At 38.2% G+C, this 26,728-nt stretch overlaps 1 protein-coding gene across 1 annotated transcript in view; it reads right to left on the reverse strand.

Moving 5' to 3' along the window:
* Positions 1-2,203: 2,203 nt before the first annotated feature.
* The window catches only part of LOC122557138 (fatty-acid amide hydrolase 2-like), a 45,865-nt gene continuing 21,340 nt past the window's right edge, over positions 2,204-26,728 (reverse strand). Inside the window, exons 7-11 of the mRNA XM_043704485.1 lie at positions 21,926-22,043; positions 17,777-17,896; positions 12,637-12,748; positions 6,059-6,253; positions 2,204-3,193 (exon numbers count right to left, since the gene is read on the reverse strand). Of these exons, the coding sequence (XP_043560420.1) occupies positions 3,018-3,193; positions 6,059-6,253; positions 12,637-12,748; positions 17,777-17,896; positions 21,926-22,043 (721 nt within the window). The 3' untranslated portion in view covers positions 2,204-3,017. The remainder of the gene's footprint in view (positions 3,194-6,058; positions 6,254-12,636; positions 12,749-17,776; positions 17,897-21,925; positions 22,044-26,728) is intronic.

The following is a 26,728-nucleotide window of genomic DNA, read 5'->3' on the forward strand; positions in this document are numbered from 1 at the left end:
GGTTATAAGCCATTTTTGTAGGTTCTGTAATATATTATTTATTCTATTGGTTAGCTGTAGTGTAGAGTCACACTCCCTCTGTAGGTTGGTGTCGGTATCTGCAAGTAGTTTCTCTGTTTTCTGAATATATTTGATCATATCCATAATAAGAGTCATTCTGATCTTATCCACTGGTGCTATGATCATGTTCTTGTCATTTTTGAGTATTTTTAGGGTTTCTCTCTCTTTGGTGTTGAGGCGGTTTATTTACCTTTTTTGTTAGTAAGGGTACAATGTTTAGTCTGCTTGCTGTCTCTCTTTGGTTAGTGCATTGGTTCTGAGCTTACATTCTAGCGCAGCTAGGAAGTCTGTTAATTTTGTGCCCTTGTCTTTGCTGTTGAGTCCCTTGGCTAGTATAGCTTTTTCTGCATCTGTAAGCTGTCTATTGGAGTGGTTTCTTACCCAGGTGTCTTGTCATGTTGTCTTCTCGGCTGTTGGTTAGTCATTTTGTTTTGTAGTGCTGTTCTCTCGCTGCTTATAGTTCTGTTCTGTCCTCTGTCTTTGCAAAGAAGATATCCCTGCAACTTCATCCACAGATGCCTAACAAACAAGCAATGCGATGAGGACATGCCATGACCTAACTCACTAGCCACGCTATCTTGTATAGCGAATGTCTCTGAACTGACAGCCAAACTTCTCCGACCATTGACAGCCCATAAACTGACAGCCATGTTCACACAACTCACCAGAATGAAATACCCTATACCCATCATGTGCAAGACAAACAATTTACAAGGTTCCATGCAAAGACTGCGCAAAACACTATATAGACGCATCCACAACCATCAACTAAATGCCACAACCAGCTGTCCTAAGTAGCCATACACACAAATGACCAAGGACGACAGATTTGACTGGGACAACACAACGATCATAGAACAAGCTAAAGAGAGGACAACCAGAGAACTTCTAGAAGCATGGTATTCATCCACAGACTTCATCAACAAACATAGATTTAGACTCAATGTACCAGCCACTACAACAAACAACTGGAACTGGCAACTAGGAGCAGCATCGAATGGAACCAAATAAATTCCAGAACAGACAGTACAGCAGTGCTTCACAGGAGGCTCCAAAGCACTGAAGATGTCACTTAGACAAGGGGCAAAACATCTGAAAATTGACTTCCCAGCTCGGCAAACACACCCACAACTATGACAACCGGCACCAGCTAAAATTCTTTGTGCAAACCTTTAACCTCAATCTGTAAAAGGAACATGGATGAACACTTGAAATGTCATGATGTTCAAGGCTATGGACCAAATGCTATCAAGTGGGGTTACTGCAGATAGGTCAGCACAGACTCGAAGGGCCAAAGTTCACTCCTGTGCGGTATGACTACAACTGTCCATGAAACACTAAATTTTCTATTTACAGTTTACTGGAATCGGATTTTTGCTGCAATCTGATTTAGTTATAATCTGAATACCGGCAGGAAAATAAATTATGTAACTACATCTAATAATATAATAGTGAAAAAGGTTTGGCCAATTTAATTCAACAAGCCTGTATGATTTACATGGTCCAAAACAAATGGAGGAAGGTAAATTGCAAGTAAACATCCACAAGAATTGATATTTTAACAACACCAAACTCCAATGTTTCTTATATCATCTGTTTTGTCCTGTTTACATATGGTTCTTTGACAATAGGGTTCAATCAGAAGAAACATCAGCACATAAGTTAAATGTGACTAAAAAATTTGGAAGATAGTGCATTTAATATCAGTGAGAATAGGTTACATTTCCCATAAACCTTGAAGTACCATTGGAGGTTAACAAGTTTACCAAGTGCTAGCTAATTTTGGTTTGAACTTAGAGCAGAACCAAAATGACAAGTAGAATTGAATGCTAAGGCAACATTGGTAACTGTAGAATACATCAAATTATATGTTTGGAGGTTTCAACTATACTCTTTCACTGAGCAATAAATGTAACGTTATGAAGGGAAAGTGCACAAAGTACACAACACTCAGTAACAACCTATTGACTTCTGTAATAGAAGAATGGGAAGGCTTGAAAGTATAAGCAAATTTTAATGATAACAATGCTTATTGCATTTCTAGAAACATGGCTTAATCCAGTCGCGTAAGCGTAAATTAAGACTAGGTTACGATTAATTGAGGTTTCGTCAAGATAAAGATGCAGAAAAACCTCTAACCACATCATTTAAAGTAGCTTTATTGCTCATCAGTTATATAAACGGGGCATTAGCACAAACACATCAAAATTTATTTCAAACTGTTACACAGTAAACAAAATTAACAGTGCAATGCCATATGAATCCGTAACTGTACATTCTTAGATTTCCATGTATTTACTAACTTGTGTAATTTTATTTAGAACAGTCCACCTGTCCTAAATTTACTTTAAGATATAACATCACACTTAAATTTTACAATAGCAGAGCTACAAAGAAAGAAGCACAATAAACACAGTTCTACTAAACTGCAAAAGTTACAAATAATCGAAGGACCAGTGGAAATCAGTGGTTAAAGAAGTGCTTCTTTAAATTACAGATCAGCACAAATAATTTGTACATGAAGTATAAAAAAATTGTCAAAAGCCTGCAGTTTGGAAATGAATTCTAGAGTTATATATTCTCTTAGAACGAAACTTCTATTAAAACTAACTAGAATGATCAAGGTTGTACAGGCAAATTATTCACAGTGCAAATAATGGCAAACATAATTCTACACCAATGATAGTAGGGATGACTTCAGTGTGCAGACTTGGTATTCACAAGTATCAATTAACAACTAAGAAAAACATAGCTACAAGCATCAGTCATAGCTTTCAAAATTGTTTCACTTTTATATTATTACAGGGTTTGACATATTTAAGTGATAATTCTCCATCAAAGAAATAAATCTTCTAACTTGATATTGAACATCTATACATGAAATTTGGCTCTCTATCATTAATTTTTTAAAAATCCTATAATTTTTGAAGCATGACTAAGTCTAATTTGAGATTTATTTAGGATGCTCCTGGATTTCGCCATCCACCAAAGGCACTCTCTAAATGCTGAGCCACATGCAAACAGAGATGGTCATTATGGTGATTAGCCACAAGCTGAATTCCAAGAGGCAGTCCATCTTTGCTTAAGCCAAGGGGACATTGGGTCACTGGCAGTCCAAGCACATTAAATATCGCTAGAAGATGAAATAACAAATATTAAATGGAGTTTAAATGCATTTTACCCAGTTTACTTCTAAATATACCCAGAAAATAGATTCAGTAAACATAAAATGAAAACTAATGAAAAATTGCTTTTTCTTCTGAACAACAAAAGTCTACAATTTAACGTTAATAATACTCAAGATATTTAAAATGTAATTCTATCATTATGGTAACTAATTAAATGTTAGAAACAGGTTTATGGATTAAATCTTGGATAATGGAAGATTTGCACAATTTTTGGGTTGCAAAGGATGTTTGTGGCTTCAAATGTCAGAGATTTTGGGATTGCCTGTTTTTTATGCAAAGCCAAGTAACTCTGGGACAAAAGAAAGCGCTTTTAAAATAGAAATAAGAGTTTTCATTAAGGTTATAATTGTTAGACAAAACAGCTTTGGAAGAGATTATAGGTTGCTGGTAGCAACTTGCTGGTTCTTCCAATAATTTATTTCCCTCAACTGCAAAAGAACCTTCTAGCTGGAAACAGCATATTCAGTCTCTCTTGAAAAGTGGCAGTTGGAAAAAAACCTTGCAGCAGGGAACCTCAAAGAAAGAAAATGCTCATTAAAGTAAAACCAAATAAAAAGTTACTTTTCACTCAGGGAAATAATTTGAAAAAAACAAAAACGGAAAGTTTCTAATATCAGGACTCCTGTTTTCCATTTGATTCTAAAATCTAGTCTGAAGATCTTCCATTGCTTTGCAACCAACATGATGCGAGCTATAGGACCAAAGGAACGGCGTGGGCATGGCAGTATAGTGCTTAGCACTGCTGCCTCACAGCACCAGAGATCTAGGTTCGATTTCAGCTTTGGGTGACTGTGTTGGGTTTGCACATTCTCCCAGTACCTGCATGGATTTCTGCTTGGTGCTCCAGTTTCCTCCCATAGTCCAAAGATGTACTGGTTGATTGGATTGGCCAGGCTAAATTGTCTGTCGTGTCCAGGGATATGCAGGCTAGATAGATTAGCCATGGTAAATGTGAGGCTACAGGTTTGGGTGGGGGAGCTGGGACTAGTTGGGATACACTTTGGAGGGTTAGTGCAAACTCGATGGGTTGAATGGCCTCTTTCTGCACAGTAGGGATTCTGTGCCTGTACGAACTGAGAAGTCAACTCATTCTAACCATTTAGATTGGGCTAGCGATCCACAAATTTTTTTTCTCGTGTGTTTGTTTTCAAATCTACAAAACTTCGTACAGCTGTGCAGTCTTCTCTCATTTTGCCAGTTATTTAAAAACATGTTTGTACTTAATATGTTTATCTTCAAGTTCATTGAAGAAATTTAGTTAACGTCTCTTGATCAAGATAGGAATAACAAAGAGAAACAAATTGATTATTTTTGTTGACAAAGTAAGATTTTGGTATTTACACGGCTTGTGGAATAGTGGGACTTGATTTCCAGCACATTCTTCCCGTCAGAGTTGGAACATTGCAATGAAGTTGAGTGTTATCTTAGCATTTTAAATGCTTAAACTTAAGCTTAAGGATTTAAAAATTACTTTGGGTAATATTTATACTACCAGATTCAATACCTGAAAAATGGTAAGTTCACCAACAGTTAGAATTGCACCACAGTTCAAAATTCAAGTTGATGTTCATCTCTTAATAAAGATTAATTAATTTTTTCAAGTTAAGCCACAAATAACAGCAAGGAAACAAAGATGCAAATTGATCAAAGACAAGTCGAGGAATGGGAAACACTTCAGGTGGAGGGCAATTTATATATGCAATGACTTTCTAAATGCAAAGTTCTGAAATAATTTAAAAGGCAGATGATTCAATTGAGCAAAGACAGGGGTGCCAATGGTTTCTATAGGCAGATAACCTCCATCTGTTTTAAAACTATCCTTTCTTTTGGGTTAATGTAGCAGCATGTCCCTATTAAACTCTCAAACAGCTTTCAGAATCAAGAATAATAACTTTTTATCACATATATTACTGGGTCACTACTGTGTATCCAACAATAGTACAGACAAACCATGAAATTAGAAGAGTAGATCCTGAGAAACCAGGATGATTCAATTTAACCAACTTAATTATTGGAGGTTTCCTAAATGATCAATTTAAAATGATCTCTTGATGGGTATCTGGATACTTTAATAGAAAGGTTAAAGTAGCAAGTGACATTCAGCTTTGACGAGAAACATGGCAAGAACAAAGAATGGGGAATTGTAAAACATGATAGCAGATCTTGAACCTAAACAAGTCAACAAATATGAAACCGGCAAGTGTAAAAAAAAAAGGTAAATATTTGACAAGTGCTGGTGAGTACTAAGTGTGAAGTTAGCAATTTGCTGATTTATTGCCTTAGTACATTCGAATTGTGTGTGCATAGGTTTGAAATGAAATTCCAAAGGAGATACTGCACACTTTACACTGTTATAGTTCATACCAAATACAACAGATTCTGAACAGGATGCTATAGACTATTCAAAGTTTGTGAGAAGATTTGTAGCTGGGGTGCTCGTTGTTGTGGTTCTGTTCGCCGAGCTGGGAATTTTGTTGCAGACGTTTCGTCCCCTGTCTAGGTGACATCCTCAGTACTTGGGAGCCTCCTGTGAAGCCAGGCTTCACAGGAGGCTCCCAAGCACTGAGGATGTCACCTAGACAGGGGACGAAACGTCTGCAACACAAATTCCCAGCTCGGCGAACAGAACCCCAACAGCTATAGACTATGGCAATGAGCGAAATTTTAAAATTTTGTGCAACTTAGTTTATTCTTTGGCAATAAAAGCTGTGGACACTTTTCTAAATAAGAAATTACATTTTAAATTCACAATTTTATTTTTTATGAGATTATGTAACTTAAAAATATTCAACTTCAGATTTGTTACTTGCCTGTGTATGCAAAGTTGAAGGGCATAAGTTTGGGATGGTGGTGCCTAGGTGCAATTTTTGGATGGGATGGATATAACAACACACCGTTATCTCCTAGTAAACTGGACAGCTCAGTCTGTAGGTTGTGACACATGTTCATCAGCTTAAAATTACTACGGTGATCTACCTTGGCCAAATCTTCCACAATACCAAGACCTGTATAAAGAAACAAACAATGTGATCATAAGATGTTGGAGCAGAAGTAGCCCATTTGGCCCTTTGACTCTGCTCCAACGTTCATTGAGACCATGGCTGATCTGAAAATCTTTCACTCCACTTTCCTGCCTTTTCCCCATAAACCCATGCTGATGAAAAAAAACTTTCGCAGCCTTGAATATGCTTGATGACCCAGCCTCAACAGTACTCGATGGTAAATAAGTCCATTTATTTACTACTCTCAGAAGCAATTCCTCATCTGTCTGAAATGTGCAATGCCTTACTCTGAGATTATGCCATGGTTTTAGACACTCACACAAGGGGATACAAGCTGTCAGGATCTACCTACGAAGAATCTTACAATTTTCCAATAAGATCGCCTTTATTACTCTAAACATTAATGGGTGCAGACCCAACCTACTCAACCTCTCATAAGAAAATCCTCCGTCCCCAGGACCAATCTAGGAAATCTTCTCTGGATCATCTCATTGCTATCATCTCTTTCTATAGTTAAGGGGACTAAATTACACAATATTCTAGGTGTGGTCTGACTAGGAGCTTGTATAGTTTAGCAAGACTTCACTATTTTTATATTCCATTCCCATTGAAATAAAGGTCAAAATTCCATTTCCCTTCCCCATTACACACCGAGATTGGGATGCTACCTTTTTGTGATTTATGCACAAGGATCCCCAAATTCCTCTATGTGACAACTATCTGCAGTTTTTTATCCCCAAGTTAAACAGCTCGTTCCTCTATTTTTCCAAGGTGCACAACCTCATTTACCCAAATTATATTCCATTGGCCAAGTGCTTCCCCATTCACAACCTATCTATATTCAACTGTACACTCTCCGTGTCATCTTCACCATTTACCTTCCCAGTTATTTTTTCATCTGCAATAGTACATTCACTTACCTCATCTAAGTCATAAACACGTACTGTAAACAATTGTGCCTCCAGCATCGATTCTTGCGGCACTCCACTATTTACAGGTTACCAACCTGAAAATACACCTTTTATCCAAATTATCTATCAGTTAGCCGATCCTCTAACCATGCTAATAACTGCACCTAACTGCACCTGCTTTGTTACCTCCTCAAAGAATTCTATATTTGTATCATTGATAGCCACAGGTGAGGTGCCAGAAGACTGGAGGTTGGCTAATGTGCTGCCACTGTTTAAGAAAGGTGGTAAGGACAAGCCAGGGAACTATAGATCAGTGAGCCTGACATCAATCGTGGGCATGTTATTGGAGGGAATCTTAAGGGACAGGATGTATATGTATTTGGAAAGGCAAGAACTGATTAAGGATAGCCAACATGGCTTTGTGCATGAGAAATCATGTCTCACAAACTTGATTGAGTTTTTTGAAGAAGTAACAAAGAGGATTGATGAGGGCAGAGCGGTAGACATGATTTATATAGACTTCAGTAAGGTGTTCGACAAGGCTCTCCATGGGAGACTGGTGATTAAGGTTAGATCTCATGGAATACAGGGAGAACTAGCCATTTGGATTCAGAACTGGCTCAAAGTGAGAAGACAGAGGGTGTTAGTGGAGGGTTGTTTTTCAGACTGGAGGCCTGTGACCAGTGAAGTGCCACAAGAAGCAGTGCTGGATCCACTCCTTTTCATCATTTATAGAAATGATTTAGATGTGAGCATAAGAGGTATAGCTAGTACGTTTGCAGATGACACCAAAATTGAGGTGTAGTGGACAACGAAGAAGGTTACCTCAGATTACAATGTGATGTTGATGAGATGGGCCAATGGGCTGAGAACTGACAGATGGAGCTTAATTTAAATAAGTGAGCGGTGGTGTATTTTGGGAAAGCAAATCTTAGCAGGACTCATATCATTAATGGTAAGGTCCGAGGGAGTGTTGCTGAACAAAGAGACCTTGGAGTATAGGTTCATAGCTTCTTTAAAGTAGAGTTGAGGGTAGATAGGATAGTGAAGATGACATATGGTATGCTTTCCTTTATTGGTCAGAGTATTGAGTACAGGAGTTGGGAGGTCATGTTGTGGCTGTACAGGACATTGGCACCATTTTCACAGAAGGTGGTACGTATATGAAATGAGCTGCCAGAGGAAATGGCGAAGGCTGGTACAATTGCAACATTTAAAAGGCACCTGGATGGTATATGAATAGGAAGGGTTTGGAGGAATATGGGCAAGATGCTGGCAGGTGGGACTAGATTGGGTTGGGATATCTGGTCAGCATGGACAACTTGGACCGAAGTGTTTGTTTCCATGCTGTACATCTCTATGACTCTATAAAGAATTTGTCAAGTATAATTTGGTCTTCATGCTGATACTGCTTGGTTATATTTTGCATTTTAAATGCTCTGCTAATAACAGACTAAAATTTTCCTAATAACGGATGTTAAGCCAACTGGCCTGTAGTCACCTGTTTTTTGACTTGCTTTTTTCAACAAATCTGTTACACTGACAGTTTTCCAATGCTTTATGACTGTTCCAGGAGCTAAGGATTCTTATGAAATCACAACCAATGCAGCCACAATCTCTACAACTGCTTCCTTTAATATCCTGGAATGCAGCTCACCAAGTCCAAAGGACATACTAGACTTTAGCCCCACTAGTTTACTTTGTACGTTTTTTTTTGAATGATTGTTGTTGTATTTATTACCTCTTCACCTTTTTGTCCTTCACTTGGTATTTTTCAAATGTTTGCGTGCCCTCTACCAAGACGACTGATGCAAATGACGTATTCAATTTTTCTGCCATTTCCTTGCAAGCCATTATTATTTCCCTGTCTTCATTCTCTAAGGGACCGATATTCACATAAGCCTCTATATCCCTTCTTGTATATTTAAAGGAAGTCTCAAATACACTACTAATTCTTCCTCATGGCTAACTCTGTCAATTTGATTTTCCCAAACTGGAAAATGATTAAAATCTTCTCGCATTAATGTACTGTATTTTTTCTTTATACAAACTCTCATTATCTCCCAACTTATTATCTAACCTACAGGACAGCTCCTAGAGGTGCCTACAGACTTCTTTATCCAGTGTCTTCTTCCCCTTGTTATTCCTTACTTCCACTTTTTGGATTCTGCAACTTTCAGTACAAATCATTTCTCGCTATTGTACTTATTCAATCTCATACTAACTAAGCTATCCCACCACCCTTCCTTTCTTGCATGATGAAGGCAAATGCAAATAACCTGTAGAATTTCCAGACTCAATCACCATATGATCCAAGCTCACATGTTTTTCCCACTATTAAGTACAAACTCTAAATAGCTTTTTCCATATTTCTGGCTAGCTTTTTCTCAGCCTAATTCCATCCCAATTCATCTTTTATTCATTCTTCACTTTTTTAAAGAATTGTGTCCAATTTTCTGACCTGCCACCCATTGTTGCACAAGCAAGTGCTTAGTTTGATACAGCCTTAATTTTCCTTAGTTTAAACTGATGGTGGGTACTCCCCTTGGATTGTTTTTCTCTTCTCTATAATCTGAAATATCCTCATAGATATCTGTCATTACATTTCTATTAGCATATTCCTTAACCATCACTTGCTGTAATGCACTTAAACTTAGTCTGCCTTCGTGATCTCAATATTGCCCTATACAAAACAGTTGTTTTGGACCCACCCTTTTGTCCCTTCAACGAAATGTAAAAGTCAATTATTTTGTAATCACTGTTTCCTATAGACACCTTCCCATTTATAAAATTAATTAATCCCATCTTGCTGCACGATGCAGCTCTAAAGTAGCTTCTCTATGGTTGACTTCAGAACATGCTATTCTAAAACTATCCTTAAAAGATTTTATGAACTTATCGAGGTTGCTTTTGCTCACCTGAATTCTCCATACTTTCCAGAATCTCCTGATTATCACAACATCTGTCTGACAACTTCCATTATTTCTTCCTTTATATTCTGCTCCACTGGGGTTATTGATTGGGGTCCTGTACGCTGCTCTCACAAGCAACGCCTTGCCCATGTTTCTGTTCGCTACCCAAACCATTTCTATAGCTTGGTTTCCTGAACTTAGTTCATCCATTTCTATTGTATTAACACGACCACTAATTAAGCAGAATCACATCTCCACCTTATCTCACCTTCTGAAATGTCCAATCTGTCAACCTGCAGCAATATCTCCATAATGGCCATCAGATCATATTTATTTCTTTGTATTCTTTCAGTTCATCTGTTTTGTTTTATATATTACATGCATTCCAGATATAAAGGTTTCAGTTTTACCCTTTCATTAAACTGTTGTAAATTAGCTGACGTTTAGTCTGCTTATCATTTCCAGTATTAGAACTGCTCACTTATCTTCTCTACTTTTTGAAGTATCTTAACTTTCAAAATATGATCTTTTGTCTCTAAAAACTATTTAGTTTAAAACCTTCTCATCTTCCCTAGTTACACAACTTGGTAGAACACCCTTCCTAGCACACTTCAACCATCCCAACAGTACAAATCTCACTTTCCCCAGTACTTAGAATAGTGTCCATCAAGCAGACCTCACTTCACCCAATAGAAGTTTGAGCCTTCATTCACTTCTTTAATCTTATTTAGCCCATCCCAATTCGCAAGTGGTTCAAATAATAAAAAGATTATTAATTTGAAATTCTGCTTCTTAATTTGGTGCCGAGCTTGTCATTTGACTATGTAGAATCTTTATCTTTGTCCTGCTGTGTTACTGGTACCTACTGAATCACCACTCTCCAACATCAAATTCCTTTGAAGTCCTGAGCAGACATACTGAACCCTGATATTGGATGTACAACAGAGCCTCCTAGATTTTCATGAGTTGCTGAAAGAACAGTGTCAATCTTCTTCGCGATACTATCTAATATTACCATTCCCATGACCATTATTTTTACTTCACAATTTATCTTCCAAATTCTTTAGTACTGCTCCGTCCTGCTGCGCTTTTCCAGCAACACATTTCCATCTCTGATCTCCAGCATCTGCAGACCTCACTTTCTCCTCATTATTTTTACTTCACAATTTATCTTCCAAATTCTTTAGTACTGCTCCGTCAAGTCAAAGGTGAAAAAAAAACACAGACAAACTGTCCTTTTAGTTAATGAAAAACTGCACAGAACTTTCTCCAGGTTCTCTAAACCAGCTATATTTTCCCCTTCAGTTCACTTCTCCCATAAAATGTCTTCAAAGCTTTCCGATTGGAAATAAACATGCTTTTTTTTCTACTTTTCTTCTGTATTATTACTGTTGACTGAAAAAAATTCCATAACACCACATTCACATTTAGCTATGCAAATAATGACTTCATGCCTCCTGAGCCAGTTTCACATACCCATAGTATTTTGAATAAGAACATATTTATAGATAATGTAGCAAGGGTGGAATTAGCAAAGCATTAAATAAACAATACATTGAAATAAATGTTATTGGACTGCAATGTGCAGATGATTTTCTCAAGGTATGAGCCAATCTTGTGGTTTGTCAACATCTTGACCTTAAATAGTAATTGTCACTTGCATTCTAAGGCTGCAGAGAGAGACCAAGGCACAAGGGCAGAATTACCAACATGTTTGTAGGATACTTCATGACTGGAAGACTTCTATTATATCCAAATTCACTAAAACAGTTGATTCCAACAGTACGCTTAAAAAGCCAGTATGGAACACATTCAGCAAACAGACTCACTTGTGTGGAGGCAGAGGTACATGAGAGATATCATTGGACTGGTAATCCAAAGGCCCAGGCTAATACTTGATAGACATGGGTTTAACTCACACCATGGCAAATACTTAAAAGCAAATTTAGTTTAGTAGCAACATTACATTACAAAGTGGCAACCATTACAAAATCCGATCCGATTCACTAATGTCCTTTGGGCAAGGATAATTATCGTCCTTACCTCACCTGGCCTAACAGCAACTACAGACCCACAGCAATGTGATTGATGCTTCACAGTCCTCTGAAATGGCGAAGACAGCCAATCAGTTCAAGGGCAACTTGGGATGGCCAACAAATGCTGGCTTTGCCAGCTATACCCACAGTCTATCTAAGTTTTTTTTAAAAAGTGATGGCATATTTAATTCAATTGGATATTTTCTGCCTTCAGATTTCAAATCAGTATTGATAAACTAAGATACTAGTTTGATGGGTTACACTGCTTGATGTCCTGCATTCTAAATCAGCAGCCAAATTGCACAGCATTTCATTCTGACAGTAAATTCCTTATGCTATGATTATCCAAATATCTGTGTTCACTTGAAAAATTTCAGTCTTAGTACTTCTAAAATCTTGAACACTACAAACGTAGTATCTCAATGAAAAAGTTATGAACAAGTTTTACAACAATATAAACTAAGTAGTGTAATTATATTTTAATGTATCAATTACAACACTCTGCATTCTGTCAAGGTATACATTACCTATTGCAGGAAATGTGTGTGGTGATATCCCCAGAACCTTTTTCATTAGCTCCCACAATGGTTTTATCTCCTTCCCACCATCTGCCATCAAATCTTTGAAAGACTTGAATTCCTGTTAAAGTAAAGTACTGCATTTAAATGTGTAATCTGATTTTGCTGTTTGCAGTTTTGACTAATGGGAGAGTCAACTTAATTATACAAGAAAAATCTCCAATCATCACAAAACTCCAATCATCATCATAAAATTTGAAGTTGGATCTGTACCAAGCTTTGCACCAAGCATCCATCAATTTATCAATTGTCATTTATGGAAGAGAATTGCAAACCATTATCACACTGTGTGAAGTGTTTCCTGTTGAAAGTGATAAGAATTAGGTTTAAACTTAAAAATACAGGCTGGATTATTGCCTGATCCCAGATGCAGATTCACAAAGACATATTAGGAGAATTGAAACAAAGCCAAAGATCTGATGTGGGAAGAGGAGTTCCTTTTCATGAGACACTGCACCAGTTCTTGTACAAGGATGGGATCCATGTTCTAGCAGAAATGGAAAGTAGGGAAGTTTCAAAAACTTTAGACAACAAAACGTAAGGAGGTATCTACAAGAAATGTGAATAGCATTAACATAAATAAAACAGCAAAGAAGAGCATAGCGAAGAGCAAAATAAGAGAGGACAAATATACCAAAGTAAAAAGAAGAATTCGTGAAGAAGAATCTAAAACAATGGTGCATTATAAAGTGAAGACTATCCTATGAAGATTAAGTGACTGCCCATATAGTAAAGCACACAGAGTCCATGTTGGAGACAATCATGCTGAGAGAAAACAGATATAGTAGGGAATACAGCAGCATGACAAAGTAAAGGACTGGGAACAAAACATGGCAGGCTGCAAAATATTTAGAAGATATAAAGAAAAGGGGCAAGGAGTTGCTGCACTTATTATGGATGTACAATGACAGTGTAAAAATGAGATACAGTTTTCATCAAGACCAAAACAGAAACCATTCGCACTGACAGAAATAAACAACAATAAAGAATTAATCAAATTAACAGGTGTGGCATATAGACCATTGAATAGAAGAGAGGTAGACAAGAAAGGAGACTGGGGGGTTAAAAAAAAGTAATGGAAGGAATTTCAACTACTCCAATATTCATTTGTCAAGAGAAAATCAAGGAAATAAATTGGGTAATTTGATGGAGTTCTCAATGTATCTAAGGACTTTTTCCTAACCCCAAAATAAAGACTCAACAGGGGAAGACTTGCTACTATCTAGAATATCTAGGCACAATAAACATAACCATATTATGACATAATAATAAAGAACATAAGCATAATATAAAGTAACTTAATAAATTAATGATTTGGATACAACTTTCAAGAAGAAAATGGAGAACAATATTAGCTATCAATGTAGAACAACAATTGAAAATATTTGTAAGTATTCAACGTGGTTCTGATGAAAAGGTAATCAACCTGAACTGCCAGCTTGTTTCCTTCTCCACAGAGGCTGTCAGGTCTGCTGAGTATTTCCAGCAATTTCTATCTTTATTTCAGATTTCCAGCATCCTTGGTATTTTGTACCATATCACAAACACAAAATAGGAGTAAGCTATTCAACCCTTTAAGCTGGCTCCACTATTCATAATAGTGATGGCTGATCAGCCAACTCAATAGCCTAATCCTGCTTCCCGCCTCAATACCCTTTGATCACTAAGTGCTATACCCAGCTCCTTCCATAAATCAGACAATATTTTGATCTCAACTGCTTTCTGTGGTAATGAATTCCACAGACTCACTACACTCTGGGTGAAGAAATTCTCATCTCAGTCAGAAATGGTTGACCCTGCATCCTTACAATATGACCAGTGTTGGCTCCAATATTCTTATTTGCTGCAAGGGTCTACAACGTCTTTTTCTGGCAGTGACCTCTGGAACTGAAGTCACTGTTGTGATTGATTTTCTGACACAGATCGCCATGCGCAGAACATCAGAATGCTTGGCCGCATGCAGATTAGAGGGCATGCAGCCTGTGACCCTTAGTTGTTGACATGCCTGCCATTAGGAATATTCATTCTACATATACTATATACAGAGAAACCTCCGTTATCCAGCATTCGATTATCCAAATATTGGATTATCCGACAAAATAGCAAGGTCTCAATGTTTGGGTAAACAATGTCAACTGGCATTCGATTATCTGGAATTTGATTAATTGAACAAAATACTCCACGTCCATGTTCTTCGGATAATCAAGGCTCCTCTGTAGTCCTGTTAGAATTTTCTAGGTTTCAATGAGATCTCCCCTCACACTGATACAACTATTCAAAATTCAGTCCTGTAAAGCTTCGCTGCACTCCCTCTATAGCAAAAGCATCCTTCCTCAGATAAGGAGGGAAAATCTACACACAATTTTACAGGTATGGTTTCATTTTGGCCCTGTAGAACTGCAGCAAGACATACTTGCTCCTGTATTTCCTCTTCCTATTAAGGTTAAAATATAATTTTCTTTCTTGACCACCTGCTACAGCAGTATGCTTCAGTGACTGTTTTACAAGGACACTCTGGTCTCAATGTGCTATTAGTTTATAGCCCAATAATAATCTTCCTGTTTTTGTGACCAACATGGATAATGTCCCATTTATCCAGATTATTCAGCATTTGCCATGCATTTGCCCACTCAATTTATCTGAATGATACTGCATGCTCTTCACAGCTCATCCTCCCATCCAGCTTTGTCATCTGCAAATTTAGAGATATTACATTTAATTCCCATATCCAAATCAATATTATATTGAATAGCTGAAGTCCTGGCACTGCTCCCAGTGGTATCCCACTTAACACTGCCCACTATTCTGGAAAAGACCAGTTTACCCATCACCTCCATCAATTGTTCCCGAAAATCTGTACAGAGATCCCTGCAAATCTTAGGGGTTATACCATCACCACGATCTAGAAGAAGGGAGACAAAGTGGACGGTGAGAACTACTTAGGACTCCTCTTGCTCTCTATCACCTGGAAGACTATAACCTAAATCCTCACAAGGCACCTTTTCCCTGTCTGAGGAAATCCTTCCTGAAAACCTGTGTGGCTTCTGACACAACCATGGATCTATGGACATAATATTCACTGACTGGCAACTCCAAAATAAATGCCAGGAGAACAACCAGCCTCTCTACATGGTCTTCAACGATCTGACAAAGGCATTTGACACAGTCAATTGGGAAGGGCTCAAAGACCTGTCAAATGCCAGATGCCCAGAGAAATTAATCAACTTTCTACATATCCTCCACAACACATTTAACCCTCTGCTAGAGTGGAAATTTATACAAATCAACGTTATACCAAAGGCTAAAGGAATGCACTGTCTCCCTCCTTAGTTCCATACCCTACTGACCATAACATAAATTGGAGTGTTTTATCCATTTTACCAATATAGCTAAATACTTCACACACATTAGAGTTGACATCCATCCACCAGAAGCAAACTATTTAGCAAAAATTTAAAGCAAATGAATACAGTTGGAAATATGGAAGTATAAATATCTATCCTTCTAAATACTCCTAACTCTCCTATTTATATGCAGGAGAGAGAAAGAAAATGGGTGTACTCCACAGAGATTTATTTCGAGAAAAATACATTTGGCTATTATTGGCAAACTCAAATCCAAAAAAGGACAAAGTATAGAATATTCAGTCAGGTACTCCACAAATAGAGGTGTCAGTATAAAAGAAAAAGTATGGATCAAGGTTTCAACAATAACGCACTAGATAAAGCTAAACGTATGCAATGTACTGGTAATGAAATAGATGATCCTTGTGGTGGAAAGTATTATACCACATGATAATTTCCAAGTCAAACAGGATGCTGAGTTCAACCCAAAAAGTGAAATAAAAGATCAAGGAACTAACTACAGGCCAGATTTTCCAAACAGTAGCAAAAGTCCTTTTTTAAAAAAATGCAGGTAGGGAGCTCCACATGTCTGAAAGGACAGATTGTCAGGGATGGGGAAGACAGACAAACCATGCCCCCTTTTCACTGCTGTCAGCTGCTGTATTTGAAAATTAAAAATCCTGACAGCCATTTTGACAGCTGCTGTCAAACAGTTAGTACATTGGCTGCGTGCAATGTCAGGGTGCTAGGATATGGAGCTGCGAGAGTAGTATGCCAGGTAAACAGAATTCTGGACTATCGGCTGGTCAGGTTGCCAGGTGTAGGAGGCCAAATGAATAAGGATAGTTGGCCAGGTAAGTAGGGTACCAGGTGGGCAAGTGGCAGGGTGCTATGTGACTAGGATGCCAAATGAATAAGGTGGCCAAATAAAGTAATGCAGTGGGGTTAGAGTAGATGGGGCGAGTGGGAAAAACTGGGTCTGGAGTCTTCTGGCCGTTCTTGACTGGATGGGGAGGGGCATGGATGCTTTGTTAGCTTCACAGTTTGGGTATGGTTTTGAGAAGGGGCGGGTGGGGGGGGATGTGGTCTGGCCTGGGTGGTGGGGGCTCACACTCTGCAATGGGGAAGTAGAATAAAGCGTAGAGCAAGATAAGGGGGTAGGTGTCAGGCAATGGGAGAAGTTGGAGAGATGGAGGGGCATCAGGTTTGGTCCAGCAGCAGGGAAAATGAGGGTTGTTGAGGGCTGAGTAGGGGAAGGGAGTATTAGGACTCAACTACCCCGGGACAGAGTCCGGTAAGCGTGGGGTCTGGGGATGTAGTGCTGGGAATTGGTGTACGGACTATGTATTGAGTATGTTGAATAATTACACTGGAGTTAGACTATACATTTTATCTAGTCACTATTTTACTTAATTTCATTAAAATTGTCTGAAATCTGAGTTAAATAGAGGAGAGGATTTCAGGCATAGAGGATTGGCCAACAAAATCTTCAATTGCCTGGGCAATTCCTTCAGAGTACTATGATGGGGATTCTGCAAGGTCCCTCTGCAGAACTCACAAATATTGGAATAATGGTTGCATGGCTGTCAGAAAATCAGGGCCTTTGTTTAAATTTTGGGGACAGATTATCATAAAAATGAATGTTGGAAATTCAAGTGTAAAAAGTTTGACTTCAGAGTTTCTTCCAACAAGGAAAGCAAGTAAATACTATAAATTCTTCAAATATCAAAAATAAACAACTATACCTTGCCATCAGCCTCTGAGGCAGTCATCATTGCTGACCAAATCTGGAAAGCGTACTTCATCTTGTGGATCTGAACTTGCTGTACCTGAACACCAAACTGCACTTCAAGATATTCAGTTAGCTGAAAAATGGCAAAATAATGCACAAAAGCATGAAATATGTAGCATCAAGATTCACACTGCCTGATGGCAAACAGAGAGTAAATAAGAAATATTTGTTAGCCAAAGAGTATGTAACTGTAGGAGTGTTAAATTATATCCTTCAAATGTTTGGGTAAGTTCTTACATAATTTATAAATAAATAAAGACAAACTGTGCCAAATTGCAAAATACCAGACCATGTACAATGACAGTGTAGGAAAAATTTGATAAATCACTTAACTTTCTTAAATTGTCTATAGTTACACATGTGAAAAGGAACACTCGTGATCCACAGGCCCATCTCCAACTTCCTTTCCTCTTCCAGAGTCGTTGAACATAGTATCTCTTAAATCCATTCTGCTGTCTCAGAACTCTGTGTCTGAATTCAGTCAGGTTACCTCCTCCTGGCAGTACCAAAGTCACAAATGACATCCTACATGATTGCAATGGTCAACATTCCCTCGTCATTCTTCAAGCTGTTTGCAGTCTTTTACACAGTGAAGCACACTGTATTCCCCCAATGACTCCTATTGCTCATCTACACACTACCTTGCAGTGATATTGGGAGGTACAATGTTATTTTTCGCATGTACACTTACAATATAGCTCTACAATGCCATCACTCGCAATTCTACCACTGCTACTAAATTATCATATTTCTTATCCATAATCAGCAGAAATTTGCCCCAATTAAATTCTGGAAAAAAGGATGCCAGTTTATGACTCTGTACCAGAATTTGCAGACAGTTACAGAAAGGCTAAGCAAGTGTGCAAAAGTATGGCAGATGGAGTATTATGTGGGAAAATGCTCACTTTGGCAGGAAGAATAAAAGTTCAGAGTATCACAAACTTATTTTTCAGCAGTTCTTATCAATTTTAAGAGAGGCAGCAGCATAATGATAATATCATTACTCTAGCAATACAGAGTCCCAGACTTAAATCCTGGGGACTGCAATTCAAATCTCACCATTCCATCATGAAATTTTGTATGATAAAAATTTTGAATTAAAAGCTCGTCCAATGGTAACCATTAGATCATGGTAAATACCTATCTGGTTAACCAATTTTGAGGGAAGGAAACTACTTGGTATAGCATATATGCAACTGCAAACAAGTAACAGATGCACCTCAAAAATGCCAAGCATGGTCAAGTGCAATAAGAGACAAATTAACCATCATCCTTTGACATTCAATGACTTTGCTATCAGTGAATCGTCATCAACATTTTGGGTGGTACCACTGAACAGAAACTTCATTGGACTAGCATATAAATACAGTGGCTACAAGAGCAGGTCAGGGGCTAGAAACCCTGCAGTGAGTAACTCACCTCTCAACGCTCCTAAGCTTGTCCATCATCTACAAGGCAGGAGTGATTAAATCCTCCCAACGTACAGCATCCAAGGCAAAGCAACCCACTTGACTGACACCACATCTACTCCCTCTATCACTGATGCTCAGTAGCAGTAATGAGCATCATTGACAAGATGCATGACAGAAATTCACCAAAGTCCCTTTTGTCAACACCTTCCAAATGCACAACCATTTCCATTTAGAAAGACAAACGCAGCAGATACATCGGAACACCACCTGCAAGTTCCCCTGCAAGCAACCCACCATCGTGACTTGGAAATATACCACCAATCCTTCAGTGTCATTGGGTTAAAGTCCTTGAATTCAGTCCCTAACAACATTGAGGGTCTACCTACAGCATTTGGATGCTGTGGTTCAAATAGGCAGTTCACCAGTCTTCACAATGGCAACTAGGAGAAAGTGAGGTCTGCAGATGCTGGAGATCAAAGTTGAAACTTTATTGCTGGAACAGCACAGCAGGCCAGGCAGCACCCAGGGAACAGGAGATTCGACGTTGCGGGCACAGGCCCTTCATCCTGAAGACGGGCCTGCGGCCGAAACTTCGAATCTCCTGATATTCCTGAAGAAGGGCCTGTGCCCGAAACGTCGAATCTCCTGTTCCCTGGATGCTGCCTGACCTGCTGTGCTGTTCCAGCAATAAAGTTTCAACAATGGCAACTAGGGACAAACAATAAATGCTAGCCTAGTTTGCATGCCCACAGCCTAAAAGTGAATTAAATAAAAAGGCAATATGGTTGACTGTTAATAAGTCATTCAGTTATAGAGAAATTAGAGATGGGAATAAGTTCTGGATACGCCTGTAACACTCACATCCTGTGAACTCGTAAAACATGGAGAATGACAGCAAAATTTCAAGGTACAGAGGGATATTGCTGCTCTAATGCAGGAGTCACAAAAAAACATCACGTTGAGTACAGCATGTATTAAAGATGGCTAATAGGTTTTTACAAGAAGAATTTACCTTAAATGTATTTTGTTTCATGTGAACAGGATACTGGTGAGAACACATCTCAAATGCTGTGTGCAGTTTGGGTCTACTTGTTGAAGGAAGGAGGCGAATACACTGGAGGAAGTTCTGGGGAAATTTACTGGATTGATATCTGAAAATGAGTGGGTTGTCTTATGAAGATAAGTTGGGCACGGTGGCTTTGTTTCCATTGGAGTTTATAAACGTGACATGTGGCTTGATTGAAGTATACAAGATCCTGAATAGTCTTGACAAGGTTGACGTGGAAGCTATTCCTCCTGGGGTTGGTTCAGAATTGGAAGGCACTGTTTTCAAATTAGAATTTATCCATTAAGAACAGAGATGGGGAGAAACATTTTTGCCAAATATGAAGCAACTTTGGAGTCCTGCGTCACAAGCGGTGGAAGCAGGTTCATAAAGTTTTAGAGTCATACAGCATGGAAACACACCCTTCAAGTCCAACTAGTCCACAGCGACCATGTTCCCAAACTAAACTAGTCCTACTTGCCTATGTTTGCCCATATCCCTCCAAACCTTTCCTGTTCATTTACTTAAACAAATGTCTTTTAAATGTAACTACCTGCAGCCATCACTTCCTCTAGTAGTTCTTTCCACAAACAAACCACTGTGTAAAAAAGTTGCCACTCGTCCTTTTTAAAATTTTCTCCTCTCACTTTAAAAATATGTCTGTTCGTTTTGAACTCCCCACCTTAGGGAAAAGACCTTGCTATTCACCTTACCTACACGCCTCCTGATTATATTGACCTCTCAGGTCACCCATCATGCTCTGGTGAAAAAGGTCCTAACTTATCCAGCCTCTCTTTATAACTCAAATCTTCCATCCCTGGCAACATCCTAGTAAACTTTTTCTGAATCCATTCCAATTTAATATCCTTCCTGTAACAGGGCAACCAGAACTGCACACAGTATTCCAGAAGAGGTCTCACTAATGTCCTGTATAACTTCAACGTAACATCCCAACTCTTGTATTCAAAGGTCTGAGCAATGAAGGCAAATGTACTGAACAGCTTCTTAACTACCCTGTCCACTTGTTGTGCAAATTTCAAAGAATTACGTACCTAAAACCCTAGGTTTCCCTGTTGTACAACACTACCCAGGGCCCTACCATTAATTGTGTAAGTCCTGCCTTTGTGTAAGTCCTGCCTAAAATGCAATATTTCGCAGCATCCATCAGCTCAAAGTGGTACTGAAGGCATGAGAAACTGAGGAAAGGAACGTAGTTGGTCTGAGAGCAGACAAGACATGGTTTGTTGACATGGATTGGTGTGGATGAAGGAACAAAGAGGATAGTGGTTGTGGATCATGTGGGGATGTTATTGTGAAGATACAATTAAATAATGGCTGGAACATGCATGAGGTGAGCTGCAGCTGGTATGTGCCCAATCTGTTTAACCTGTCAGGAATTTGCACCACCTAATTTATCAGTGGAGGAGAGGAGAATTGGAAGTGGGATTTAACTAGAGCAAGTTGGTTCTTTTAATGAGATGCTAATGGTGGAAATATAGCAGTCACTACTCAAGGGTGAGATTCTGAAGTCAATCAAGGGGGAAACCAGGAACATTTTTCTACTCAAGGACAAGAAAGCATGGGCAACACCTTTTGAAAATACAAACAACAGTTCATTACTTTTGGAATCAAGTCCTCAACATACCCTTCTCTGAGCATGAATCAGTTCTTTGTCCACTTTGGACAGGAATGGAGATCCTCCATCGTGTTCCATGGAATAGAATTTCACTTTCTTAATATAAACCTCTTCATCAAGTTTCACCCTTTTTCAATACAAAAATCGAACATGTTACTTCGGGAAGAAGAGTTCTGACAATTTAATATTCCATAGAGCTCAAGGTAGTTTAAAAATAAACAAATTCTATTGAAATCTCAGATAGCCTTATCAGTGTTAAGTCAACTTTTATATAAATGTTTAAAAGTTGACAACAGATATTTTTTCCAGATAGCAAAGTAAGATCAACAATTTCAAAAATTCTAAATCAGGACACATACCAGCATTCCAGGTTACAAATAGGGAACAGGTTAGTAGAACAACACTGGACAGTCTGTCAGTTGTGGATAATCTACTTGTTGAATATTGAAAAATATTATATTTTCTCAGAGAACAATAGTTTTATCCCAGGAACCACACACATGAATTTTTGCCACACTTCAAGGATAAGTCTGTTCTGTCCTTCCTTAAGGAACCAAAACTGCACAAAGGTTGGGCCACAACAATCCTTTGGATAACTTCACATTTTATCACAATGTATCCCAACAGCTGTGTTCATGTCCACTCATCCGAACCTATTGATATCATCTTACATCTCCTCACCTACCTGCGCAGCATCAGTGAATTTCGATACATGACGTTGTTATGAAGTTGAAGGGGTGTACTGTACCTTCAAGAGAGTGAAAGCTGAAAGCTGGCAAGCACGTATCATGTGATTGATTAGCAGTCACAGTGTGTGCTAGAAAATTGAAAATATGTAACATTTGGCTTTAAACTAGATACTCCAGTTGTTTTGGCCACGATTTCAATTTAATCAGTTTAAATTATGCCCCAAGAGACTAAAACCCAATCGAATTTGAATTTTACTGTTATGACAACATCGAATGAATGACACAATCCAATGTTTGGGTACAAAAAAGTAGGAATTTTGGACAATTGGCCAACTGCCATTGAAAGACTGCTATTCACCATACTCTGTCATAGGTACTTTTTCATGTGAAACCTCTTTGCAGCAGAAGACTGAAGACAACCCGGGAATATCTACAAACAGAGGAAGACTGACACCAGAAAAGACAGCTGCTGTCTGGTTTTGAAAACTAAGTTGCTGTAAATTTAATAGGGACTTTATTTGATCGGTATATTGTTAGAGAGTGGGAGGTAGATAACAAATCTTTAAGAGAAAGGACGCTTAGAGTTGTAAAGTAGCTGTTGTTTAATGTTCACTTTTAGAGTTAAAGAATAAATTGATATTTTTGTTAAATAGTGGAATTTGGGTAGTTCTCCAACAATCATACTTTACCAGATTACGAGGAGAGGTGAGCTTGTGTGGGGGTTTGGTTTAATTAGCAGAAGGGTTTAACCACAGTGTTATAATAACATTCAGAAATCTAATCAAAGGTATTCAAGTAGATTGCATATACCCGATATCCAACGACTAATCTTTTTAGTGCTACACTAGTTTCAACCTGCATACATTTCATATATTCCAATCTTCATCTATTAACCTGTCCCAAACCCATGAGGTCTAATGCTGAGTAGTAGCCGCACGTGTGGCACCTCACTGGATACTTCCTAAAAATCTAAATACATTAAACCACTGATTCTCCCTTATCCATTTAATAGCTACATCTTGAAAATATATATATTTATCAAATATGATTCTCCTTTCATTATTCATGTTGATTTGGCTTAATCTAAGTTATTATTTTCAGAGTGCCTTGCTATCACTTCAATCAATGTGACAATCAAGTTAATTCAATAATATATTCTAGCTTTTTTTCTATTACTAACGTTAGGAGAAGTAGCACATAAATCGTCATTTTCTCTTCCTTTCATAAATAGCAGGAATATGTTTGTCACCTTCCAATCCTTGATAACTGATCGAGAATCAAAGGAATTCTGGAAAATGACAAATGCATGCAAGCCGTCAGGAAACTCTTAATACTCTTGGATGCAGACTATGAGGTCCAGAGGATTTGTTCCTACTTAATCCCATAAATTTCTCCAATACTATTTCGTTACTTGTATTTTTTTCTTCAAATTCCTCATTCGTGCGAGATCCTTGGTGGTCCCTCATTATTTCAGGAATAATTTTGAAACTTCCACCATGAAGACAGATCCAAAATATTACATTAATGTGTCTGCTATTTCCTTACTCACCAATTTTATTCATCTGTCTGTGCTGTTAATACATCCACATCTACCTCCACTGAATGCTTGAGAGTTAAATTTATGCTAATAAAATCCTTTGTCACTTATCAATTTCTTGGTTTGTTTTGCTTTGCTGAATCCTAAAATTGTCCTACTCTTCAGACCTATTACACTTTTTAGCAACACAAAGTCTGTTTGGTATGATATGATCTTTTAACTCTCCTTGTTAACCACAGTTGGGCACAATTCTGTGTGAGTTGCCTGAACAGACTTACAGTTGTTATAAATAATGTTTCAATTCTTTAATTGCTACTTATCTGTCACAACTTACACTGTAGTTTCCAAATCCATCTTGGCTCACTTATCTCTCATACTTGCATTGTTTGCTTATGATCCTAGTTTCAAACTTGATAAATCACTTTCAAGCTTAATATAAATTTGTGGGCGGCACGGTGGCACAGTGGTTAGCATTGCTGCCTCACAGCACCAGAGACCTGGGTTCAGTTCCCGCCTCAGGCAACTGACTGTGTGGAGTTTGCACGTTCTCCCCATGTCTGCGTGGGTTTCCGCCGGGTGCTCCAGTTTCCTCCCACAGTCCAAAGATGTGCAGGTCAGGTGAATTGGCCATGCTAAATTGCATGCAGTGTTGGGTAAGGGGCAAATGTATGGGTTTGTTGCGCTTCGGCGGGGCGGTGTGGACTTGTTGGGCCGAAGGGCCTGTTTCCACACTAAGTAATCTAATCTAAAAATGTTACCATACTATGGTCACACTGCTCTCAATGGCCCTTTACAACAGGATTAGTAATCATTGTTTTTACCTTAGTAACTAACCTTTCCTTACTGCAATATACAAGATCCAAAATAACTTGTTCTTTTAATTGATTCCTCAGCATTATGATACAAACAAAAACATATACATTTCATTAATTCTACACCAATTTTCCCTCTAAGCTTGTGGCCTCCAACCCAAACATTCCCCAGAGGTCATGCACTAGTCTGTCCCTTCAAGATACCACACGTGCACATCTGCAGGAAAATGTCAAGGGCCTGCCCAAAGCAAAAAAAGTGTGAAATTGCTGAACACCTTTCCTGTAATTTTTGTTTGTTCAGTCTAAAAGAATATGAAAATTTAAGATTACTACGCTACACTTGTTACATGCACTTCTAATTTCCTGATTTATTGTCTGTCCTACACCAGAAGGCTTGTTTAAGGGAGTTGTTCATAGACACCTTTTTTTTCTGATTCTTGCTTTGTGTATACTCAAAATAGAAGATCCCTTCTATTTACTGCAGTCATCCAATCCTTTACAGCTACCCTTCCTGCTTTTCCCTTTTACCTACCTCTTCTAAAAATTATCCTGGACATTTTAATTCCAAATCTCATAACCATGCTTTTGCTGTTGCTATTATAACACACTATTTTTTTCTTTGCTATTAGTTCTTCTAATTTGTTGAAAATGTTTAATTCAGACAATGAATTTAGTTTTAACTTTTTTCTAATTTTATTTGTGTAACTTCAGTCACTAATGCCCTATTAATAACAACACAAATCATTACCTTTGAGGCTCTGTATTTTAAGTTTGGACCTTTCGTCCTCAAGCTTTCTCAGCAGAACATTATTCCTAGTTCATCTAAGTCAATGATTCCTTTATGGATCAGGACAACAGGATTCTCCCCAAAGTTCATCTCTACTCTTATTCCTCCCACAAGGAAACTCTCCAACACTGAGTTAGGATTGCAGACAACAGTTTCTATTGCGCTAATGATACTATCCTCTACGACATTCCTTATTACTCATCTCACTTGAATTGCCTCCTGCCCATCCTACAGTCCTTATTCTCATCCAACGTGTAGCAAGTGATTCACAACCTTTGCCAAGGCTAAGAGCCAAGGTGCCTTCATTCTGACGTTTGGATCCTCATACCTACCTTTTTCACAGTCATATCCTCCTTTACCTGTGCAATGGCCAGCCTTTAAGATCTAAAGGGTGTGATTGCATCCTTAAACAAAATATCCAGTTAACTGTTCCCCAACCCAATGTCTTGCAATGTTTACATCTTGGACTCCAGTTTAACAACACCGAGGTGACATTCCTCCAGCTGCAAACGCTACGGATATGAATGTTCACAGTCACAATCACAATACTATCCACCCTTCTTTTGCAGTGGTTACAGCACACAATTTGCACAGTTACTTCTATCTCATCTTATGGATCAATTTGTGTGATCAATTAGTTTTCTTAGTGAATTTTAACTAAAATTTGAAGATTTTAATTGCATTAAACAGTTTACCTTGCTTAAGTTACTAATTTTACCAAACTATAATTTACAATTTTCTAGTTTACAAACAAAACTCAGTTTGCATTCTTTTCAACTAAAAACAGCTTCGCATCAATTGCCTCATATCTTCTTACTTCAGTCTCTGAGGGAAGATAGCTTTTGTTAACAAAAAAAAGCTTGTTACTCAAATCAGTTACTTTCCATTTGTGCTCTTTCCCCATGTTATATGCACTGTTGCAACTGCTCCTTTTTAAAATACAGATGCTCCTCTTTTAGTGCTCTGTGCTGATTGAGGATTTTCTTG

Source organism: Chiloscyllium plagiosum, chromosome 15 (assembly GCF_004010195.1).
Source record: "Chiloscyllium plagiosum isolate BGI_BamShark_2017 chromosome 15, ASM401019v2, whole genome shotgun sequence".
Taxonomy (NCBI): domain Eukaryota; kingdom Metazoa; phylum Chordata; class Chondrichthyes; order Orectolobiformes; family Hemiscylliidae; genus Chiloscyllium; species Chiloscyllium plagiosum.